At 35.7% G+C, this 20,454-nt stretch overlaps 1 protein-coding gene across 3 annotated transcripts in view; it reads left to right on the forward strand.

The window, feature by feature from the left end:
* Positions 1 to 20,029, forward strand: part of LOC123693332 (sushi, von Willebrand factor type A, EGF and pentraxin domain-containing protein 1) — a 49,309-nt gene extending 29,280 nt beyond the window's left edge. Inside the window, exons 4-36 of one of the 3 annotated variants that reach the window (XM_045638374.1) lie at positions 1,583 to 1,664; positions 1,775 to 2,088; positions 2,237 to 3,358; positions 3,503 to 3,682; positions 3,769 to 3,951; positions 4,037 to 4,321; positions 4,405 to 4,682; positions 4,788 to 5,218; positions 5,337 to 5,653; positions 5,743 to 5,924; positions 6,011 to 6,896; positions 7,025 to 7,518; positions 7,659 to 7,872; positions 7,995 to 8,465; positions 8,553 to 9,394; positions 9,496 to 10,379; positions 10,466 to 10,845; positions 10,930 to 11,095; positions 11,188 to 11,439; positions 11,543 to 12,084; positions 12,172 to 12,384; positions 12,467 to 12,622; positions 12,841 to 12,982; positions 13,342 to 13,413; positions 13,663 to 13,853; positions 14,257 to 14,430; positions 14,787 to 14,963; positions 15,447 to 15,608; positions 16,470 to 16,594; positions 16,863 to 17,013; positions 17,333 to 17,531; positions 17,759 to 18,084; positions 18,806 to 20,029. In XM_045638374.1, the coding sequence (XP_045494330.1) occupies positions 1,583 to 1,664; positions 1,775 to 2,088; positions 2,237 to 3,358; positions 3,503 to 3,682; positions 3,769 to 3,951; positions 4,037 to 4,321; positions 4,405 to 4,682; positions 4,788 to 5,218; positions 5,337 to 5,653; positions 5,743 to 5,924; positions 6,011 to 6,896; positions 7,025 to 7,518; positions 7,659 to 7,872; positions 7,995 to 8,465; positions 8,553 to 9,394; positions 9,496 to 10,379; positions 10,466 to 10,845; positions 10,930 to 11,095; positions 11,188 to 11,439; positions 11,543 to 12,084; positions 12,172 to 12,384; positions 12,467 to 12,622; positions 12,841 to 12,982; positions 13,342 to 13,413; positions 13,663 to 13,853; positions 14,257 to 14,430; positions 14,787 to 14,963; positions 15,447 to 15,608; positions 16,470 to 16,594; positions 16,863 to 17,013; positions 17,333 to 17,531; positions 17,759 to 18,084; positions 18,806 to 18,837 (10,625 nt within the window). In that variant the 3' untranslated portion in view covers positions 18,838 to 20,029. The remainder of the gene's footprint in view (positions 1 to 1,582; positions 1,665 to 1,774; positions 2,089 to 2,236; positions 3,359 to 3,502; positions 3,683 to 3,768; positions 3,952 to 4,036; positions 4,322 to 4,404; positions 4,683 to 4,787; positions 5,219 to 5,336; positions 5,654 to 5,742; positions 5,925 to 6,010; positions 6,897 to 7,024; positions 7,519 to 7,658; positions 7,873 to 7,994; positions 8,466 to 8,552; positions 9,395 to 9,495; positions 10,380 to 10,465; positions 10,846 to 10,929; positions 11,096 to 11,187; positions 11,440 to 11,542; positions 12,085 to 12,171; positions 12,385 to 12,466; positions 12,623 to 12,840; positions 12,983 to 13,341; positions 13,414 to 13,662; positions 13,854 to 14,256; positions 14,431 to 14,786; positions 14,964 to 15,446; positions 15,609 to 16,469; positions 16,595 to 16,862; positions 17,014 to 17,332; positions 17,532 to 17,758; positions 18,085 to 18,805) is intronic. The other 2 variants (XM_045638375.1, XM_045638376.1) reach the window with 2 other exon arrangements.
* The last annotated feature ends 425 nt before the right edge of the window (positions 20,030 to 20,454 follow it).

Raw genomic sequence — 20,454 nt, forward strand, 5'->3', positions numbered from 1 at the left:
TCGAGAACTAGCCTTGAAGTTTATTCACATAGAGTGAAAGGCTAACGTATCATAGGCTGAGGCTAATATTATAAGAACTTATTAACATACCTATTAATGACTCATTTTAACATCACAATCAGGCCTGTTAATCAATTTATTAAATACTATCGATATTTATTAACTCATTGTTTTAAATTTAATCATAGTTCTACGGGCTTTTTCAGATAGTAACATTTTATTTTAGATAAAAAATTAAATACGAAATACTTCTATGTTTCATAAACATCCATCCTACAAAAACTGTTCTTGCACTTAAACAACGTGATTTTGCACATATGCAATGCACTCGGCTATGTAGAGCATCTTGATAATTTGATCTTGGTGCTCTTTGTGGCAACTAGGCCTCAAAGAGACTGTTATAGGACATTTCCCTTGCTATAGCGTATCGATGATACTTGAAACCCAATCGTGCATATGCAATATTTATGTCACCCATGACCAACATGGGAACGGAATGCATGAATGCAACTCATCGCATAGGTAATATAAGTTACCAGTTACCACTAAACTTATTTAGGAAATTATGAACATGATTTTATTTAGAGCGAAGAAATTTATCTAATATCTGAACAGTATACAGTTATAGGTTCCAAATATGAAATACCCAAGTTATTTTTCTTATAAGATTTAACTTTTTACGTATTAAACTAATTATAATAAACTACTTAGGTAGTAAAGAGATGAGTCTCTAGAGATAGGTTATATATGTAGGTTGCCATGATATTGACTGAGCGGTTATTTGTGGATTTGTACAGATAATAAAAGTATTTAGCCGCATTCGTACGTACTTTTATTTCGTGCTAACACAGAAGTGGGTCAAACATTGCATCGTGTTGCGCGTTGCAGTGAAGCGTGAATCCATCGCAGTCTTCACATTCATCGGCCAGCTCACACGCTCTATTTGTCATTATTTGTTTTTTATCGTCGGCACGGAAGTACTTTGTAAGTTCGTAACGTAGTCAAAGATCTCCTAGTCTACCATCATCTGGTATTCTCTGCTGCAGTATGAACTAGTTGATACGAATCAACGTGTGTTGACCAGATAGTATATCTTAGTATCGATTGAAAAATTGCAATACCAATTCAAAAAGGCAAACTATAAGTAGGAAAGTGTAGGTACACTATGATGAAGGGTTTATTTTATTGAGATAAAAGAACACAAAATACAACTTATTTTTAATAAACTTTGAACAATATGTTCGTAATGTGGATGCGTTTACACGACGCTCAAACTCCTTACGTAAATAAACCAGATGGTATTATCATTCAAGGCTCTAATTGTTGTAAATTTCACAATAAGAGAGTTTCGAGCCCTTAGAGAAAGTCTTCTTAAGTATTTACCTGTGATACACAATTTACTCAGCAAACATGTAAAATACATAACACGTACATTTCCTTTCACCTAATAGTCATCGCACGTTTAACTTTTCCGACTACTGTTCTAAAGTTTTATGCAAATATTTTCGTGATAGAAAATTTTAAATTACACATCAGTTAAGTCATAAACATTAATAATATTATATCTTTTCTATCTTTTCAGGCTGGGACTTAAAAGGTCTACACTGTTACAAATTCTTCAACATAAGGCATTCCTGGGAAAAAGCAGCTGAATTATGTCGAAGGTAAATTGAATTTTATGAATGCTTTTAAAATAATTATCAACATTTTAAACCATTTTTAAAAAATATTAAACTGTATTAAATAAGTAATCGTTGATGATTTGTCCTTCCAGATATGGCAGTGAACTAATGGTCATTGACACTTACAACGAAAATAACATGACCGCCAGTTTGGTCCCATCTAGTCCAAGTAATAACCATTACTGGCTCGGTCTAGCTACCGTCGATGACCTAAGGACAAACACGCTCGAATCGGCAGCTGGTGGTTTAGTGTCACAGTACGCTGGGTTCTGGGATTTGAGGCAACCTAATCCTAAAGACGGAGAATGCGTGGACGTTCATGTTACTTCCGAAAGACAATCATGGGAGCTGACAACTTGCGAAACACTTCTGCCTTTTATGTGTAGGGCAAACGCTTGTCCTGAAGGTAACTATAATATGAATAATAATATATATATTATAATAATAATAATTTATCAGATCTGTTGATTATTAGGTCTATTTCTTTTTAGTTACATTGTGTATTTCTATATGCATAACATTACTAACATCTCAACATTTTCATAAATTTTCAGGAACGTTCCACTGTTCGAATGGGAAGTGCATTAACGCTGCCTTCAAATGTGATAAGCAAGATGATTGTGGAGATGCTTCTGATGAAATGGATTGTGCCTCAGAATGTCACTTCTATATGGCAAGCAGTGGAGACGTTGTTGAAAGTCCTAACTACCCTCACAAATATCCGCCTTTTAGTGAATGCAAATGGACACTCGAGGGACCTCAAGGACAAAATATCGTTTTACAGTTCCAAGATTTTGAAACTGAAAAGTCTTTCGATACTGTTCAAATCTTAGTAGGTGGCCGCACCGAAGACAAATCTGTTAACCTAGCGACTCTTTCAGGAAAACAAGATTTATCGACTAAAATTTACGTGTCAGCTTCGAACTTCATGGTAATTAAATTTAGTTCTGATGGTTCAGTGGAAAGAAAAGGTTTTAGAGCTTCATGGAAAACTGAATCATCAAATTGCGGTGGAATTTTGAGAGCGACACCTCAAGGTCAAGTTTTAACTTCACCTGGATATCCAAATAATTACCCCGGGGGATTAGAGTGCATGTACATAATTGAAGCCCAACCCGGACGGATTGTTTCTTTAGAAATTGAAGATTTAGACTTAGAAATGAATAGAGACTACATCGTAATTAAAGACGGCAATTTACCGTCCAGCCCTGTACTTGCACGGTTAACTGGTCCGGGTGAAGATAACCAAAAGGTTGTCATATCAACAACAAACCATCTATACATGTATTTCCGCACAAGCCTTGGAGACTCCAAGAAAGGATTTAATATGAGATATTCACAAGGTTGTAGGGCTACCATAATTGCCGCAAATGGTACATTTACTTCGCCCGCCTTTGGTCTTAGCAATTACCCCAATAATCAAGAATGTTTATACAGGGTCAAAAATCCGAATGGCGGCCCTCTTTCATTAAAGTTTAATGATTTTAACATCCATCCATCTGATGTTGTTCAAGTATTTGACGGTTCAAGTACAAACGGCCTTAGGTTGCATTCTGACAACGGATTTACGGTCAAACCACGGATAACTTTAACTGCCTCAAGTGGAGAAATGTTAATACGTTTTATGTCTGACGCCTTACACAATAGCATTGGATGGAAAGCAACATTTTCAGCAGGTAAATATATAGTTCTATTTATAAAAATTTACGTTTTGATTAAAATACTTCAATCTTTTAATTTAATTGTTCTTAAAAAATATTCTTAGTTTATTTTGGACCTCCGATGATGATTCTGATTATGCAAAAAAATTTTTTTTCCAGATTGTCCACCACTTAAATCTGGTATCGGAGCTCTTGCATCCAACAGAGACACAGCTTTTGGAACTACAATAACCTTCTCGTGCCCAATTGGACAGGAATTCGCTACAGGAAAATCACGAATTACCACTAAATGTTTAGATGGAGGAAATTGGTCTGTCACATACATACCTAGCTGTCAAGGTAAAATAATCTAAACAAATCTTTACAAAAACCAATAAATTATAGAAATATTTTCATTATAATCATATAACATTTGCAATTTTCAGAGGTGTACTGCGGTCCTGTACCTCAGATAGACAATGGCTTTTCAATTGGTTCAACAAACGTTACATACAAAGGAGTTGCAACATATCAGTGTTATGCAGGATTTGCATTCCCTACTGGACAACCCATTGAACGAATTTCTTGCTTATCGGATGGTCGATGGGAAAGGACCCCAACTTGTTTAGGTAACTCTATACGTTGAGCGTCCCATTAAATTATTATATCAATTAATTGTATATATTTTATTAATACATGTTTTTCTCTTTTCAGCATCTCAATGCTCCGCTCTCCCAGATGTACCTCATGCAAATGTAACCATTTTGAATGGCGGAGGTCGAAGCTATGGTACCATTGTTCGTTATGAATGTGAACCTGGCTATGTTCGTTCTGGACAACCAGTACTCCTTTGTATGAGTAACGGAACGTGGTCTGGGGACGTACCTACCTGTTCAAAAGCTTTATGCCCCAAATTTCCCGAAATTCCAAACGGTTTCTTTGTAGATCAAAGTAGAGTTTATATGTTTGGTGATGAAGCTCGTGTACAATGTTATAAAGGTAAACAATTACGATAAATAATTATCACATAATACAATAAAAAATATATCGTATAAAATTAACATTCTATTTAATAATTTCAGGATATAAACTCAACGGACCGAGCATTTTGCGATGTGGAGCTAATCAACAATTCGATGCAGTACCAACTTGTGAGGACATTAATGAATGTCTCAGCAGCCAGTGTGATTCCGTTTCAACTGAATGTAAAAATACCCTTGGTGGTTTCTACTGTCCATGCAAAGCAGGATTCACTCCGAGCTTAGATTGTAGACCAGTTGGTGATCTAGGTCTCATTAATGGCGCAATACCCGACGAGTCCATTACCACTTCTACTCCGGAACCAGGATATTATAAAGGAGTTAGTATATTATTTATTTAGTTTTAAAATATCATATTTTATTTCCACCTATTTGAATTTTGCTAATAAGATAAAATTTCTAATTTATTTATTTTTGCTTTAAAGATGATTCGACTTAACAATGGAGGTGGATGGTGTGGTAACAATCTCGAAGCTGGTGCAAATTGGGTTCTTATTGATTTACGTGCACCTACTATTGTCAGAGGATTCCGTACAATGAGCGTTATGAGAGCTGATGCTAACATTGCATTTACATCTGCCATAAGAATTCAGTATAGTAATAGTTTAACTGACGTCTTCAAAGATTATACAAATCCCGATGGTACAGCAGTTGAATTCAGAATCTTAGAACCGACCTTATCAGTATTAAATTTACCAGTCCCGATTGAAGCACAGTACGTCAAATTCAAAATTCAGGATTATGTTGGTGCTCCTTGTCTCAAACTAGAAGTTATGGGTTGTGCCAGACTTGACTGCTTAGATATTAACGAATGTAATGAAAATAATGGTGGATGTGACCAAAAATGTTTGAATACGTGAGTATATTTGAAATATAAAAAAATATTGATTTAGTATAAATATTTAACTTAAAACAAAAAATTCGTCTGTCAGTTCTATACAAAATACGTTCAATTTGTATAATTTTTTTTTCAGTCCCGGAAATTATTCATGCGCTTGCAACATTGGTTATGAACTTTATTCTTCGAACGGAACGGCCGGATTTGCGATCGAAAAATCAGAAACCGGCGAAAGAGATGGTGACACTTACCAAAGAAACAAAACATGTGTGCCCGTCATGTGTCCACCGCTAGCGCCACCTGAAAATGGTTTATTATTGGCAACAAAAAGCTCATATCATTTCGGTGATATAGTTGAATTCCAATGCGACTTTGGATACGTTATGTCTGGATTTTCTTCACTTCTTTGTACCTCTAGCGGTACATGGAATGGAACAGCACCAGAGTGTCAATGTATGTATTAACTCACTGTGTTCTTACAGCATTCTTAAATAATTTCTGTTAGAAATATATTTTTATGCTATAATCGTTTTATCTTTTAGATGCTCGTTGCGTTACATTGTCAGATGATAAGAACGATGGTCTAAAAATTATCAGAAACGATCCAGAAAGTGTATTGGTCCCATACAGGGATAATGTCACCATAACATGCGCATCTCCTGGCCGTCAATTAAGAAATACAGTGTCATCTTCATTTAGGCAATGTGTATATGATCCCAAACCGGTAATTATTTTTATTAATTCTCATCTGATACCTACTTAGATATTTATTAATTGGGATAAAGTACAATCAATTGTATCTACTTTCAGGGATTACCCGATTATTGGCTATCAGGAGCGCAACCTCAATGTCCACGTAAAGACTGCGGTGTCCCGATGCCTACACCAGGTGCTGAATATGGTCAATACTTAGACACAAGATACCAAAGTTCATTTTTCTTTGGTTGTCAAAATACCTTCAAGCTCGCTGGTCAAACCAGTAAACATGATAACGTGGTAAGATGTCAAGCCAATGGAGTCTGGGACTTTGGAGACTTGAGATGCGAAGGACCTGTTTGCGAAGATCCGGGTAGGCCTGCGGATGGATACCAAATCGCAAAAAGCTATGAACAAAGCTCAGAAGTCCTCTTTGGTTGTTCAAGACCTGGCTACATTTTAATTAATCCAAGACCTATAACTTGTATACGAGAACCGGAATGTAAAGTGATTAAACCCCTTGGCTTGGCATCCGGTAGAATTCCTGATTCTGCAATTAATGCCACTTCCGAGAGACCTAACTATGAAGCTAAAAATATACGACTAAATTCAGTCACCGGTTGGTGTGGCAAACAGGAAGCATTCACTTATGTGAGTGTTGATCTCGGAAAAGTATATAGAGTAAAGGCGATATTAGTAAAAGGTGTTGTCACTTCGGACATTGTCGGTCGACCAACTGAAATAAGATTCTTTTACAAACAAGCTGAAAACGAAAATTATGTTGTATACTTCCCTAACTTTAACTTAACAATGAGGGATCCAGGCAACTACGGTGAACTAGCCATGATAACTTTACCGAAATACGTACAAGCTCGTTTTGTTATATTAGGTATAGTTAGTTTTATGGACAACGCTTGCTTGAAATTTGAGTTAATGGGATGCGAAGAACCCTCGGTAGATCCTTTATTAGGATACGACTATGGATATTCTCCCTGCGTTGGTAAGTGGTTATCATTAATAATACTTTACGCTTTTTTATTACAAATAAATGAATCACCGTATAAATTTCGCCATAAATATAGTTAATACTTCATTTGAAACTGAAATATTTACAATTTTTTCTTTCAGACAATGAACCACCTGTTTTCCAAAATTGCCCTCAACATCCTATCGTTGTTCAGACAGACGTAAATGGAGGATTGCTTCCTGTTAACTTTACTGAACCCACTGCAACTGATAATTCGGGTGCTATTGCTAGATTGGAAGTAACTCCACAACATTTCAAAACGCCTATTCAAGTTTTCCACAATATGGTTGTGAGATACGTAGCTTTTGATTTCGATGGCAATGTTGCTATCTGTGAAGTTAATATAACTGTTCCTGATTATACACCACCTAAACTAAGTTGTCCACAAAGTTATGTAATAGAATTAGTCGACAAACAAGACAGCTATGCCGTAAATTTCAATGAAACCAGGCGAAGAATAAATGCAACTGACGCATCAGGAGAAGTTTTCCTAAAATTCATACCGGAACGAGCTGTGATACCTATTCGTGGTTATGAAAATGTTACTGTAATTGCTACAGATAAATATGGAAACAAAGCTCAATGTTACTTCCAAGTAAGAATATTTCTTGATCACATGCTTGTTTATTTTCTTAAGACTAGAAGACTTATTAAATTAAAATATTTTTTTAAATAAATTAAAAAAAAAATATACTTTAAAAATAATACTCACAACGTTAATTTTCTTTGGTATAGGTTTCCGTACAAGCTACTCCTTGCGTTGATTGGGAGTTAATGCCACCCGCAAATGGTGCTTTGAACTGTCTTCCTGGAGATAGAGGAATACAATGTATTGCCACATGTAGCCCCGGCTTCAGATTTACTGATGGTGAACCAGTGAAAACTTTCGTTTGTGAAACTAAACGGCAATGGACTCCTACAGCTGTTGTTCCGGATTGTGTATCTGAAAGTAAGTTAACAGCTTATAAAGTATATAAAAATATGCATAATATTATTCATTACTAAAATGTATGTTGTAGGCATGCAACTTCTGGTGAACAATGTTTAAATTTATAATTATTTATTTTCCAGACACTCAACAAGCTGCCTATCACGTTGTAGCTAGTGTTCAATATCGTGCACTTGGTGCAGTATCAAATGCTTGCTTACCCCAATACAAAGACCTACTAGCTCAGTACGACAACGTTCTTAATGAAAGGTTATCCCAACGATGCTCTGCAGTGAACGTTAACATCAATGTCACTTTCGTCAAAGCAATGCCAGCGCTTTTAGATGAAAATGTTGTGAAAATGGACTTTGTTTTGGCTATTATTCCTGCTATAAGGCAAACACAGTTATACGACCTTTGTGGATCAACCTTAAACCTTATATTTGACCTTTCTGTGCCATATGCAAGCGCTCTTATTGAACCCGTATTGAATGTATCTTCCATCGGCAATCAGTGTCCACCGCTACGAGCTATAAGAAGTTCTATTTCACGAGGTTTTACTTGTAGTGTTGGAGAAGTTCTTAATATGGACACAACGGATGTTCCGCGTTGCTGTAAGTATATTCAAAAACCTTTATAGTTTATTATGATTTAAAAATCATACAAAACTGATATTGATCAACAAAATATTTATATTCCAGTGCACTGTCCTGCTGGTACATTCGCTGGTGAAAAACAAAAAAGCTGTACCATGTGCCCAAGAGGTTATTTCCAAAATCAAGCACGACAAGGCTCATGTCTTAAATGTCCACAAGGCACATTTACACGAGAAGAGGGCTCCAAAGATTTATCGGACTGTGTACCCGTATGTGGTTATGGTACATATTCTCCCACGGGCTTAGTTCCTTGTTTGGAATGTCCTAGAAACAGCTATACGAGCGAGCCACCTTTGGGAGGTTTTAAGGATTGCCAAGCGTGTCCAGTTAATACTTACACATACCAACCAGCTGCATCTGGTAGAGACAAGTGTAGAGCTAAATGTGCCCCGGGAACTTATTCACCAACTGGATTGGCGCCATGCTCTCAATGTCCAAGGAATTTCTATCAAAATTTAATTGGCCAAACGCTGTGTATGGAATGTCCGACAAATATGAAAACTGTGGGAACCGGTGCCTCTGGATTAGAAGAATGTATTCCAGTAGAGTGTTCGAATAGTGCCTGTCAACACGGTGGTTTGTGTGTTCCTAAAGGACACGGTGTGCAATGCTATTGTCCAGCTGGTTTCTCCGGACGTCGATGTGAAATCGATATTGATGAATGTGAAAGTCAACCTTGTTATAACGGCGGAACATGCATTGATCTACCACAAGGATATAGATGCTCCTGCCCTACTGGGTATGGAGGAATAAATTGTCAAGAAGAAAGATCTGACTGCAGAAATGACACTTGCCCCGAACGTGCAATGTGTAAAGACGAACCAGGCTACAATAACTATACATGTTTGTGTCGATCTGGATATACTGGAATAGACTGTGATATAACGGTATGTAATAATAGTATAATATGTGTGGTTATTGTAATTTACTTAAATCTGTGACTTAAATTTATTTTTAAGGCATTTACTAACGTTAAATATTTTTGCAGATCGACCCCTGTACCGCTAACGGTAACCCTTGTAAAAACGGTGCTTCATGTACTGCATTACAACAAGGCAGATATAAGTGCGAATGCTTACCTGGATGGGAAGGACAACTTTGTGAAATAAATACGGACGATTGTATCGAAAAACCTTGTCTTCTTGGAGCTCCTTGTACAGATTTAGTAAATGATTTTAGCTGCACGTGTCCAGCTGGATTCACTGGCAAACGTTGTCATGAAAAGATTGATTTGTGCTCTAATGAACCATGCAAACACGGTATTTGTGTAGATAAACTTTTCGTGCATCAATGTATTTGTGATCCAGGTTGGACAGGACCGTCCTGCGATATAAATATCAATGAGTGTGTAATATCACCTTGTGAAAATGGTGGAAGGTGTATCGATGGCACTGACGACTTCACCTGTATTTGCGAAGCCGGATATACTGGCAAACGTTGTCAACATACCATTGATGATTGTTCTTCAGATCCTTGTCAAAACGGCGCGAGCTGCGTGGACCAGCTAGACGGATTTATATGCAAATGTCGCCCAGGATTTATAGGATTACAATGCGAAACTGAAATTGATGAATGCTTAACTGAGCCATGCAATCCAGCAGGAACTGAAAAATGTATCGACCTTGACAACAAATACATGTGTCAGTGCAAGGAAGGTTTCACTGGAGAAATGTGCGAGACAAATATTGATGACTGCGCATCTGATCCTTGCTTCAATGGAGGCTCATGCAAAGATCAAATAGGAGATTACAGATGCGTGTGCCCATCGGGATGGACTGGAAAGCGATGTGAAAAAGACATTGGCAATTGTGAAAACTTACCTTGTCAGAATAATGCTAAATGTATTGATCTATTCCAAGATTTCTTCTGTGTGTAAGTATAAAAAACAAACAAAGAACTAAAATAATACGTATTATTTTAGAAAATAATTGACTATAATGTTATTTTAATTTTTATAGATGTCCAAGCGGAACAGATGGTAAACAATGTGAAACTGCACCAGAACGTTGCATCGGAAGTCCTTGTATGCACGGTGGTAAATGTCAAGACTTCGGCTCAGGATTAAACTGCACTTGCTCGATGGACTACACAGGAATTGGATGTCAATATGAGTTCGACGCTTGTGAAGCTGGCTTATGTCAAAATGGTGCAACATGTATAGATGAGGGCGAAGGCTATTCCTGCATGTGTACCCCAGGTTTTACAGGAAAGAACTGCGATGAAGACATAATTGATTGCAAAGATAATTCGTGCCCACCTTCAGCAACTTGTATCGACTTACCTGGCAGATTCTACTGTCAATGTCCATTCAACATGACTGGAGATGACTGTAGAAAAGGTTCGTAGATAAATAGCTAAAATTACCAAAATATCAATAAACAAATTGATAATTGTTACTAACCATTTTTGTTATTTTTTACAGCAATTAGTGTAGATTACGATATGTACTTTAGCGATCCATTACGTTCAAGTGCAGCACAAGTTGTACCAATTGACACAGGCTCTGCTGACAGTTTAACGATTGCATTGTGGGTTCAATACACGCAACAGGATGAAGGCGGTGTGTTCTTCACCGCTTACGGAGTCAGGTATGTCCTATTAACAAGAAGATTACAATTAAATCTTTTGATTATCAATATTATAATTATTTAATTAACAACATTGTACATAAATTTTTCAGCAACTCTCACATCGCTTTGAACAGACGAACAATAATTCAAATTCACTCAAGCGGGGTCCAAGTATCTATATTCCCTGAATTACAAGATGTTTACTTAAGTTTCGGTGAATTTGCCACGGTAAATGATGGACAATGGCACCATGTTGCTTTAGTTTGGGATGGCAGTAACGGCGGAGAGTTAACTTTAATTACTGAAGGATTAATTGCTAGCAAGTTTGAAGGCTACGGTAGCGGACGAACGTTACCACAATAGTAAGTAATTTTATGAATTTGGTAATGATTTTTGACATGCATATAAAATGAAAATAATGAAAACAAAACGAAATACTAAAATCATATTTCTTTTTTATTCTAGTATTTGGGTGACATTGGGTAAACCTCAATCTGAAAATCCAAAGGCATATACTGAATCTGGATTCCAAGGTCATTTGACTAAAGTACAAGTTTGGAACAGAGCACTTGATGTAACAAATGAAATACAAAAACAAGTCCGAGATTGCCGAACAGAACCCGTCCTTTACAGTGGATTGGTATTGACATGGGCTGGTTATGATGATGTATTTGGTGGAGTTGAAAGAATTGTACCATCTCATTGTGGTCAAAGAGTGTGTCCAAATGGTTACGGTGGCGCTAAATGCCAACAATTACAAGTTGACAAAGAACCTCCTAAAGTGGAACGTTGTCCAGGAGACTTATGGGTAATCGCTAAAAATGGATCATCTTTAGTGAAATGGGATACACCTGCATTCAGTGACAACATTGGAGTTGTAAAAGTATTAGAAAAATCGGGACACAAACCGGGTCAGAATCTGGCATGGGGTGCATACGACATTGCTTACGTCGCTTACGATGCCGCTGGAAATGCAGCAACATGCACCTTTAAAGTAACAGTTCTATGTACGTATATTAAACAATTCACTGCCACGACTTATATATTTTGTTAAAATTTACATACAAATATAATAAAAAATATTAATATTTCAGCTGAATTCTGTCCTCCGTTACCTGATCCTTTGGGCGGATACCAATCCTGTCGCGACTGGGGTGCAGGAGGCCAGTTCAAGGTGTGCGAGATTGCTTGTCGTGACGGCCTCAGGTTCTCACAGCTAGTACCACCCTTCTACACTTGCGGTGCTGAAGGATTCTGGCGCCCAACTAATGACCCGACGCTGCCTCTCGTATATCCTGCTTGTTCACGTATGTATTATTCAATGAAAATAAATAATAATATTTTTTTAGTTCTTCGTTAAGTTTATTAAAAATGAAATTTTAATTACAGCTGCTACACCTGCTCAACGCGTTTTCAAAATATCCATGTTGTTCCCAAGTTCGGTGCTCTGCAATGACGCAGGTCAAGGAGTGCTTCGACAGAAAGTACGCAGTGCCATCAACCAACTTAATAGAGATTGGAACTTCTGTTCGTATGCAATTGATGGTATGTTTATTCCAAAATTTTAGCCAAACTTTATGCTAAAAACCTCCTCATGTAATGCGTGTTATTTTATAAATATCAATAAATTTTCCTTTACAATATAATATGTAATAAACCAAACTCACATTCAACATAGATTTTACCAGTAGTTAACAAATGCGTCTTCTGAAGTAAGAAGTCAATAGTCATATCCTATGTTACAATTCTTTCATTTGCCTCAGGAACACGCGAGTGCAAAGAACTCGACATTAACGTAAAGTGCGATCACCGAGCGAATAACCGACAAACAAGACAAGTATCTACCTCGCCAACTGTAAAATCTGAAGACACTTATGTTTTGGATGCTATCATACCAGTGGAAGAGTGAGTAATATTTGTAAAAAAAATATGCTACACATGTAGAATGTATAAATTGATTTTTTGTAGATTTTCAGGTCTGTGGTATTTATTCTTTTATAACAGTAATAAATACACGGGAAATTTTTTTAGTGGTGTTGGAGTAGTCAATAGTCATAGATATAAAGATGTAGAACTACGACACCTAAAATCTAATGTATCTAGCTCAAAAGTAGATTATTATAGCACTATTATAAATTACAATAATAGTAAAATAACTTCAAGTGCACGTATTTGCACAATGTATATTCTTTTTGCAATATTACGATGAACATTGTCTAAGCATGATTCTTATACACTATTGCATGTTTTTATCTGGCACATAGGACTAGAAGCAACAGGGAAGGACGTCAAGCCGGAGACACATATAGCGTCGAAATCTCATTCCCAGCCGTTATGTAAGTTTCTCACTAAAATTGCACTCGCACTTATTAGTTATATTACGTATACATAGATTTTAAACCTGTTTGTTTGCTAGATAGTCGCTTGTTATTAATGCTTTTATTTTTATGGTAGATAAAAGGAAGTAAAATAGATAAAGCAATTTTATTAAATGCAAAACTTTCAGTATATAGCTATTTTACTCGAAAATTCCATTGATAACAAACCGTAACGACTGAGCTTAACCAGCATTTCTCAACTTGCAGCGACCCAGTTATCCACAATGGAAACAACGAAAGATCAACTGTGAAACGACTATTGGAGAAACTAATTCTCGAAGACGAACAATTCGACGTGCGAAGTATACTACCGAACACGGTGCCCGACCCAGCGAGCTTGAAACTTGAATCGGATTATGCCTGCCCGATGGGACAGGTCGTAATGGCACCTGATTGCGGTAAGCGTACATTTAAGTTACATTGTTTAGAACTCAGAATTACGATCTATCCACATTATTTTGCGAAAGCTGCAAGTTTCACTCAAGTTATCTTTTACATAAACTATCATTGTTTGTTCGCGTTACGTAAAGCAGAGGCGTAGTCGTAAGTTACGACGATACGTGAAACTTTATAGCCGTAAACATGTGTTCGAAATCCAAGCCTCCGCTTCGATGTTTTGCGAATAATGTGTTGCCCATATTTCATATCTTTTACGCTCGCAATGTTATTCAATCTACATGGAAAATCGAATCGCATCGATTATGAGCAAACGCTTCACAAATTCTACTTCCATCATAATATTTTCGTTCATGCTTTCTATCATATTTAAACAGCTGAAATTAACATCCACGTATAATTTAGTGTCATGTGCTGTGGGCACCTTCTTGGACGCGGCAAGCGACACCTGCCAGCCGTGCCCATCTGGTACATATCAATCAGAAGCCGGCCAACTGCAATGTACCCCTTGCCCTTCGATCGCTGGCCAATCGGGAGTCACTCAATCTACTGGAGCAAGGAGTGCGGGAGATTGTAAAGGTATGGAACTATAATTCTATGGACATTTTTAGAGTTTCGTTGAATAGTATGAAAATACCTTTCACGTTTTTAATTGGAAAGACCAATAGCGTAATATTACCTACGAGTAATTAATCATTAATGGGCACAAATAGCCAATTACAGAATTCCACATTTAGGTAATGTAAAACAATACATAATTGATATCGCGCTATAAAATTAATATGTGAATCAATAATTTTGTTAATGTGATTAACTTTAAGACTAGTAAACAAAATGCGATATTATTGATGGCCACAATTTACATAATTTGTTTATATATTGATATAGTTTGGAGTACAAATCAAATGAAAACTAATTTCACATTTTTTTTATAGAACGATGCGCTGCTGGTAAATACTACGATGCCGATGCTGAATTATGCAGACCTTGTGGTCACGGATCATACCAACCGAAAGAAGGAGCATTTTCGTGCATCGCTTGTCCCAGAGGACAGACAACGCGAGCAACGGAGGCTGTATCCGCAGCGGAATGTAGAGACGATTGTCCATCAGGTAAGGAGAATTTTTAAGTAACAAAATATCCGGCTGAAAGTTTTATTGTCTTCACTAGATAATAAAACTAACTTAACACCGATAGAGATAGTTATACGAATAGAGCACTTAGCCACAACCCCAATGAAAACTTTTAAGCTTAGTAATATTTCAACTGTAATTGTATTAAACATAACGATAATATTAAATCTATGTATAAAGGTATAACTGTTAAAAAATACTTGATAATAAAATTCGTTTTTGAACACAAAGAATGCGACACATATCGTTTTAAAATGCAACTTTTTATTTTGTCATGCTGCGTTTTCTTGGCAGCTTCCAAACATCCGCAATGAAAAAAAGAATAACACCAAAATATAAAGTTTCGTTAAAAATTATTTACAAGACAATGTAAAACCACATAACTAGTTGGATAATATATTTTTACGTAATTTTTTTCGATGTATTTAACGCTCATAATATAATATGTAATTCTGTTACCAGGAGAGCAGCTAAGCAACGATGGTGGTTGTGAGCCGTGCCCGCGTGGGACGTGGCGCGCGAATGGCGCTGGGGCTGCGTGTGCCCCGTGTCCTTCCGGCACTACCACACCTCAAGTGGGCGCTGCTTCGCCTGACCAGTGCTCCTTACCAGTCTGCAAGCCTGGTAATTATTTATACCCATTTTATGTCAAAACCTTACTCGTTATTTTCATTTATTTAATAGGATGAAGGATGAATATGGCGATAGGTAAATGACCGAATGGGTTATTCGTTTATACTTACAAAATTTATTGAAGCACTTAGATATTATGAATATTATATACACGATGATATAGCTGAATCAATCACATCAGAACGCCACGAAACTTTAATCTATTTAAATGATATTATTTATGCAGTAGTTAAGCTTAAGCGGACATGAGCCAAGCTGCATCACAGTATTTCACTTTATGAATGGTATTACGTCCGAACACAATCTATAAATATATTTTAATTTAATTACACAACCGGTTTGTTGGAAATTAAATTCGCAATACTGCGATTTAAATGCTGTTTGTATTGCTAAAGCCATGAAATGATAATATCAGTGAAGGAAATTAATGAATTGCGATCGTTTATTAGTTCATGTGTTGAATTTTCACTAAAATAAAACGGTCGTAAAGGGACTCTTTAACATGCACAAAACTGAGCCGTTCATAATTAATGAAACTGCAACAAGATTCGGTGCCAAAAATTTAACTCGATATAAACCGATTGCATTCATTCAGAGTAATTCACTTATTTATTATTTCAACTGGGTAATCTTATTTAACTTGTATACTCTTAGTTAGTATTCATGCTATGAAATATTTATACTGAATTCTCTATTAATTCCATTGTCCATGTTGTAAAATTTATTCGTGTTTGATTTGACATGCTTTATAAAATAATTATAACATCTACAATATCTTCATCGGTTTAATGTGTAATATATTATCTGGAAACGTGGATCATGAATAAACAACATTCATTACCATAATTTCAGGATCATACTTGAACGCAACCCTGAATACCTGCATACAATGTAAAAAGGGTACATACCAGTCAGAAACCCAGCAAAATCAATGTATCCCGTGCCCAATCAACACCAGTACTAAAGAAGCGGGAGCCGTAAGTATTTTAAAAAACTATGTTGTTCCGTTAATACTCCAGCTTATTCTGAAGTAAATCATAGTTATAAAACTGTCTCTTATCGAAGATATCTTTTCATCTATAAATAATTTGCATCGTCCAGGGACAAAAAATAGCCTATGTCACTGAGATTTTGTAATGCTTTCTATTAGTGAACGCAAGGAATATAATCTTCCCTCTTTAGAATATAAAAATAGATAATTCACTCGTACTCCGTCAATTACTAATGATCGAAAATTTCTTGCAGACTTCAGAATCGGACTGCACAAACCCCTGTGATATGAGCGGACCAGAAATGCATTGTGATACAAACGCTTACTGTCTTCTCGTACAAGATACCAATGAATTCAAGTGTCAGTGTAAACCAGGATTCAACGGCACTGGCAAAGTGTGCACAGGTAATTATTTATCTAGGTTTCCTACCTACAGAAATCTTATCTAAATTCTAATGAACAGCAAGAAGGTCGAAAGTTTTCTAATTCAACAAATTAAATCTAAATCCTCATAAACGTTCTTCGGCGTAATGCGCCAGTACCATAAATACACACTAATGTAATTGCCACACCATTTGCATAAGTGGCCATCTAAAACGATTTAGGTAGGTTACTTGAAAACAATGTTTAGGTTTATTTTATATTGAAGGATCGGGATGTTAGTATTAGATCTTCGGTGCGGGTTTATAGATAAGATTTTAATAACAAGCATTTCTTTTTTCAGATCTGTGTATTGATTTCTGCGACAACGGTGGTGAATGTGTTAAGGACGCTCGTGGTGAACCTTCATGTAGATGTACCGGGTCCTTCACGGGAAGACATTGTAGGGAGAAGAGCGAATTCGCGTATATCGCCAGTGGTGTCGCTGGTGGTGTCATCTTTATTATATTCCTTGTGCTGCTCGTATGGATGATCTGTGCCAGGTACTATACTAATGCTTACAAGTTTATATTTTGTCTAGAAATATTCGTTTCCTAAGTTCAGAATCAAACAATTCTGTGGATTTTATTTATCAAATAAGTGTAAAACTGTAGCTTCTCAAACGACATATTGAATAGACAAAAAATAAAAAATATTTTGCAAAAGTGTAAAGTATCCAATATTTTAGTTTAAAGTATTCTAACCTATATCTTACAATATTTTCCTCCAGATCTTCAAAGAAACGGGAACCAAAGAAAACGCTAACGCCAGCTATCGACCAAAACGGTTCACAAGTGAACTTCTACTACGGAGCGCACACCCCGTACGCGGAGTCCATCGCTCCTTCACACCACTCCACATACGCTCATTACTATGACGACGAAGAAGATGGCTGGGAAATGCCTAACTTCTACAACGAAACATACATGAAGGAAAGCCTACACAATGGGATGAACGGAAAAATGAACAGTCTAGCTAGATCCAACGCTAGTATATACGGCACGAAGGAGGATCTATATGACAGATTAAAAAGGCACGCATACCCTGGTAAGAAAGGTCAGTATTTGGAGCACGCAATGTAGTGCGCACTTTATATTCTATAGCAGCCGTACACGTTTAGCTTGTAGTTGCATGTCGTAGATCTTATTTCCAATACGTAATATTATCAATAGTGTTGCCCTATTTTCTACAGTTTGATGTTTTTCCCTATAATTTACGATGCTAATTAGTTACGCTGATGTAATATAGCTTCTATTGTAGAAAATATATTAAGATAGGTTTGCTTAATATGCTTAGCCTGATGCCCGCAAAGTATAGTTTATAAAATAGTTTCATTGATAATAGATAAGGTTACTAGCTAGATATGTTGTTATTTAATTGTATGAATGATAAAGGTTTGATATTTAGCATTAGATACTATTTACTACAGATAAAAAAGTAAAGAACACTTATGGTTGATTTTGTACTTATAAAATTTAATCACTATAATTGGAATCTAGTAGAAAAGTTTAAATCTAAAGGGCAACAAAGACTAGTAAGAAGTTATCATTATAAAAAACCTATTAGGAAAAATATTATCTTCAATTTATATTCTCCTACGGTTCTTCCCTTTTATAATTTCCCCTTTTCCTACACTTAATTAGCCTCTGCTTAAAAACAATTTACTGACGTCACAATCACAACAAGCAAGTCCTTATAAACAATGACTTACATCATATAGATGATATGAAGCACAAATGTTTTGAAACAAATAATAATGATGCAACATTACTTACAGATAAGAGTGACAGTGACAGTGAGGGTCAGTAAACAGCAATGGACTGCGTTTTGTCGTATTCTGGTCAAATTTACATAATAATATAGTTTCGTGTCTCGGTGAAACTTATTTTTTTTAATGTAAACATGAAATGATTCTCACAGATGCTTATCATCTGTAAATTCGCTTATAATGGTGCTTCTTTTTAATCTCTAATTTTTTCCCTTTGTCTCTTACTACAAAATTTCGTACCTATGTCATGACAATGTAAATACTTCGTCATCTATGAGAATTGTTGCGTGTAGCCGAGATGTTATGTAGAATTTTGTACTCTGCTAGCTTTATAATTAGGTTTAGTTTAAATAACAATGTGTATTAACACACTCACTGTTTTACCCCCACCAAATGTTTAATCCCTCAGTCACAAATACGCATAATTTCGTCTTATTTTCTTCCAAAACAGTGAATGTGTTGATGTTCGTACTATATCAACGAATCGAATGCTCAAGTATTTTAGGCAAATAATGCCATATCAGACAAAACAGGGCGTTGTGACATTCCAATAAAGATAACTTCGATTTTGTTATACAATTTATTAGTGTAAATATTATTTTATAAAATATTTGTATATTTATAAACCTCATTTTACTGTCTTAGAATTAACTGATGAATTGAAGTTTTGTACATCGATAATATTTCCAAATAATAACGAGTATGCTATTGAGAAACGTTTATTATATTTTTGTATAATAATGTGGACTGTACTTAATCTATTAATAATTCAATTTAGGTATGCGAGTATTTTGTATAGATGGGTTGTATAGTTTTAGAATTATATACAAAACAATGTATTTTATTTTTACTGTAATATATACAATTTTATCATAATTTTAATAATAAATAATCAAGTGATTATATTATGTAGCCCAATTATTAAGTTTAGTTTATTCTCACAAGGGTTTAACCGGTCTACACTGATGCTTTTTACAAATAACTTCATAACAATAGTTTCAATTTTTATAAAGGTAAAATTTGTATTTAAATATAAGCACCCGCCTTCGTGAGATAGCTCGGCTACTCAAATTTAGATTTAAATAATTATTATTTCAATCAATTTCTAATTTTTATACAGAATAATAATAAATACTCATCATGTTTTAGTGGTCTGTATTCCATCACAATAATTACCACATTCGATATTAACAGTAAATAATTTTACAAAGAATAAATTAAATATGTATTTAAGTCTGTACTTTTATTTGGCCCCAATTTTATTAGCACTTGAATTTTACAATAAATCAATATTAAGTATAATTAAAATGAGTAACTACCTATATTTCTTTAAATACACCACAGACAGGACGAATATATTTAAGGAAAACAGCTGTACCCTGCATAGATGTAATAATTAAACTTTATCAGTCACCTGAAAACTGATAAAACTATTGATCACTACAAAAAACGACAAAAGCTTACTAAACTGGTATTATTTAAAGAAAATTAAAAAACATAGTTTAATATAAAATCCTCTTTTTATTAATTCCCTAGTATCAGTACCACCAGATAGTACCAAGTAAACAGATTACACAATGTGTCGCATCTGCGCGTATTGCTTAATCTTTGAACTCGGAACCTCGCCCCGCTCGTCCCGCACGTACCTACTGTTTTAA

The sequence above is a fragment of the Colias croceus genome, chromosome 7 (assembly GCF_905220415.1).
Source record: "Colias croceus chromosome 7, ilColCroc2.1".
NCBI lineage: Eukaryota > Metazoa > Arthropoda > Insecta > Lepidoptera > Pieridae > Colias > Colias croceus.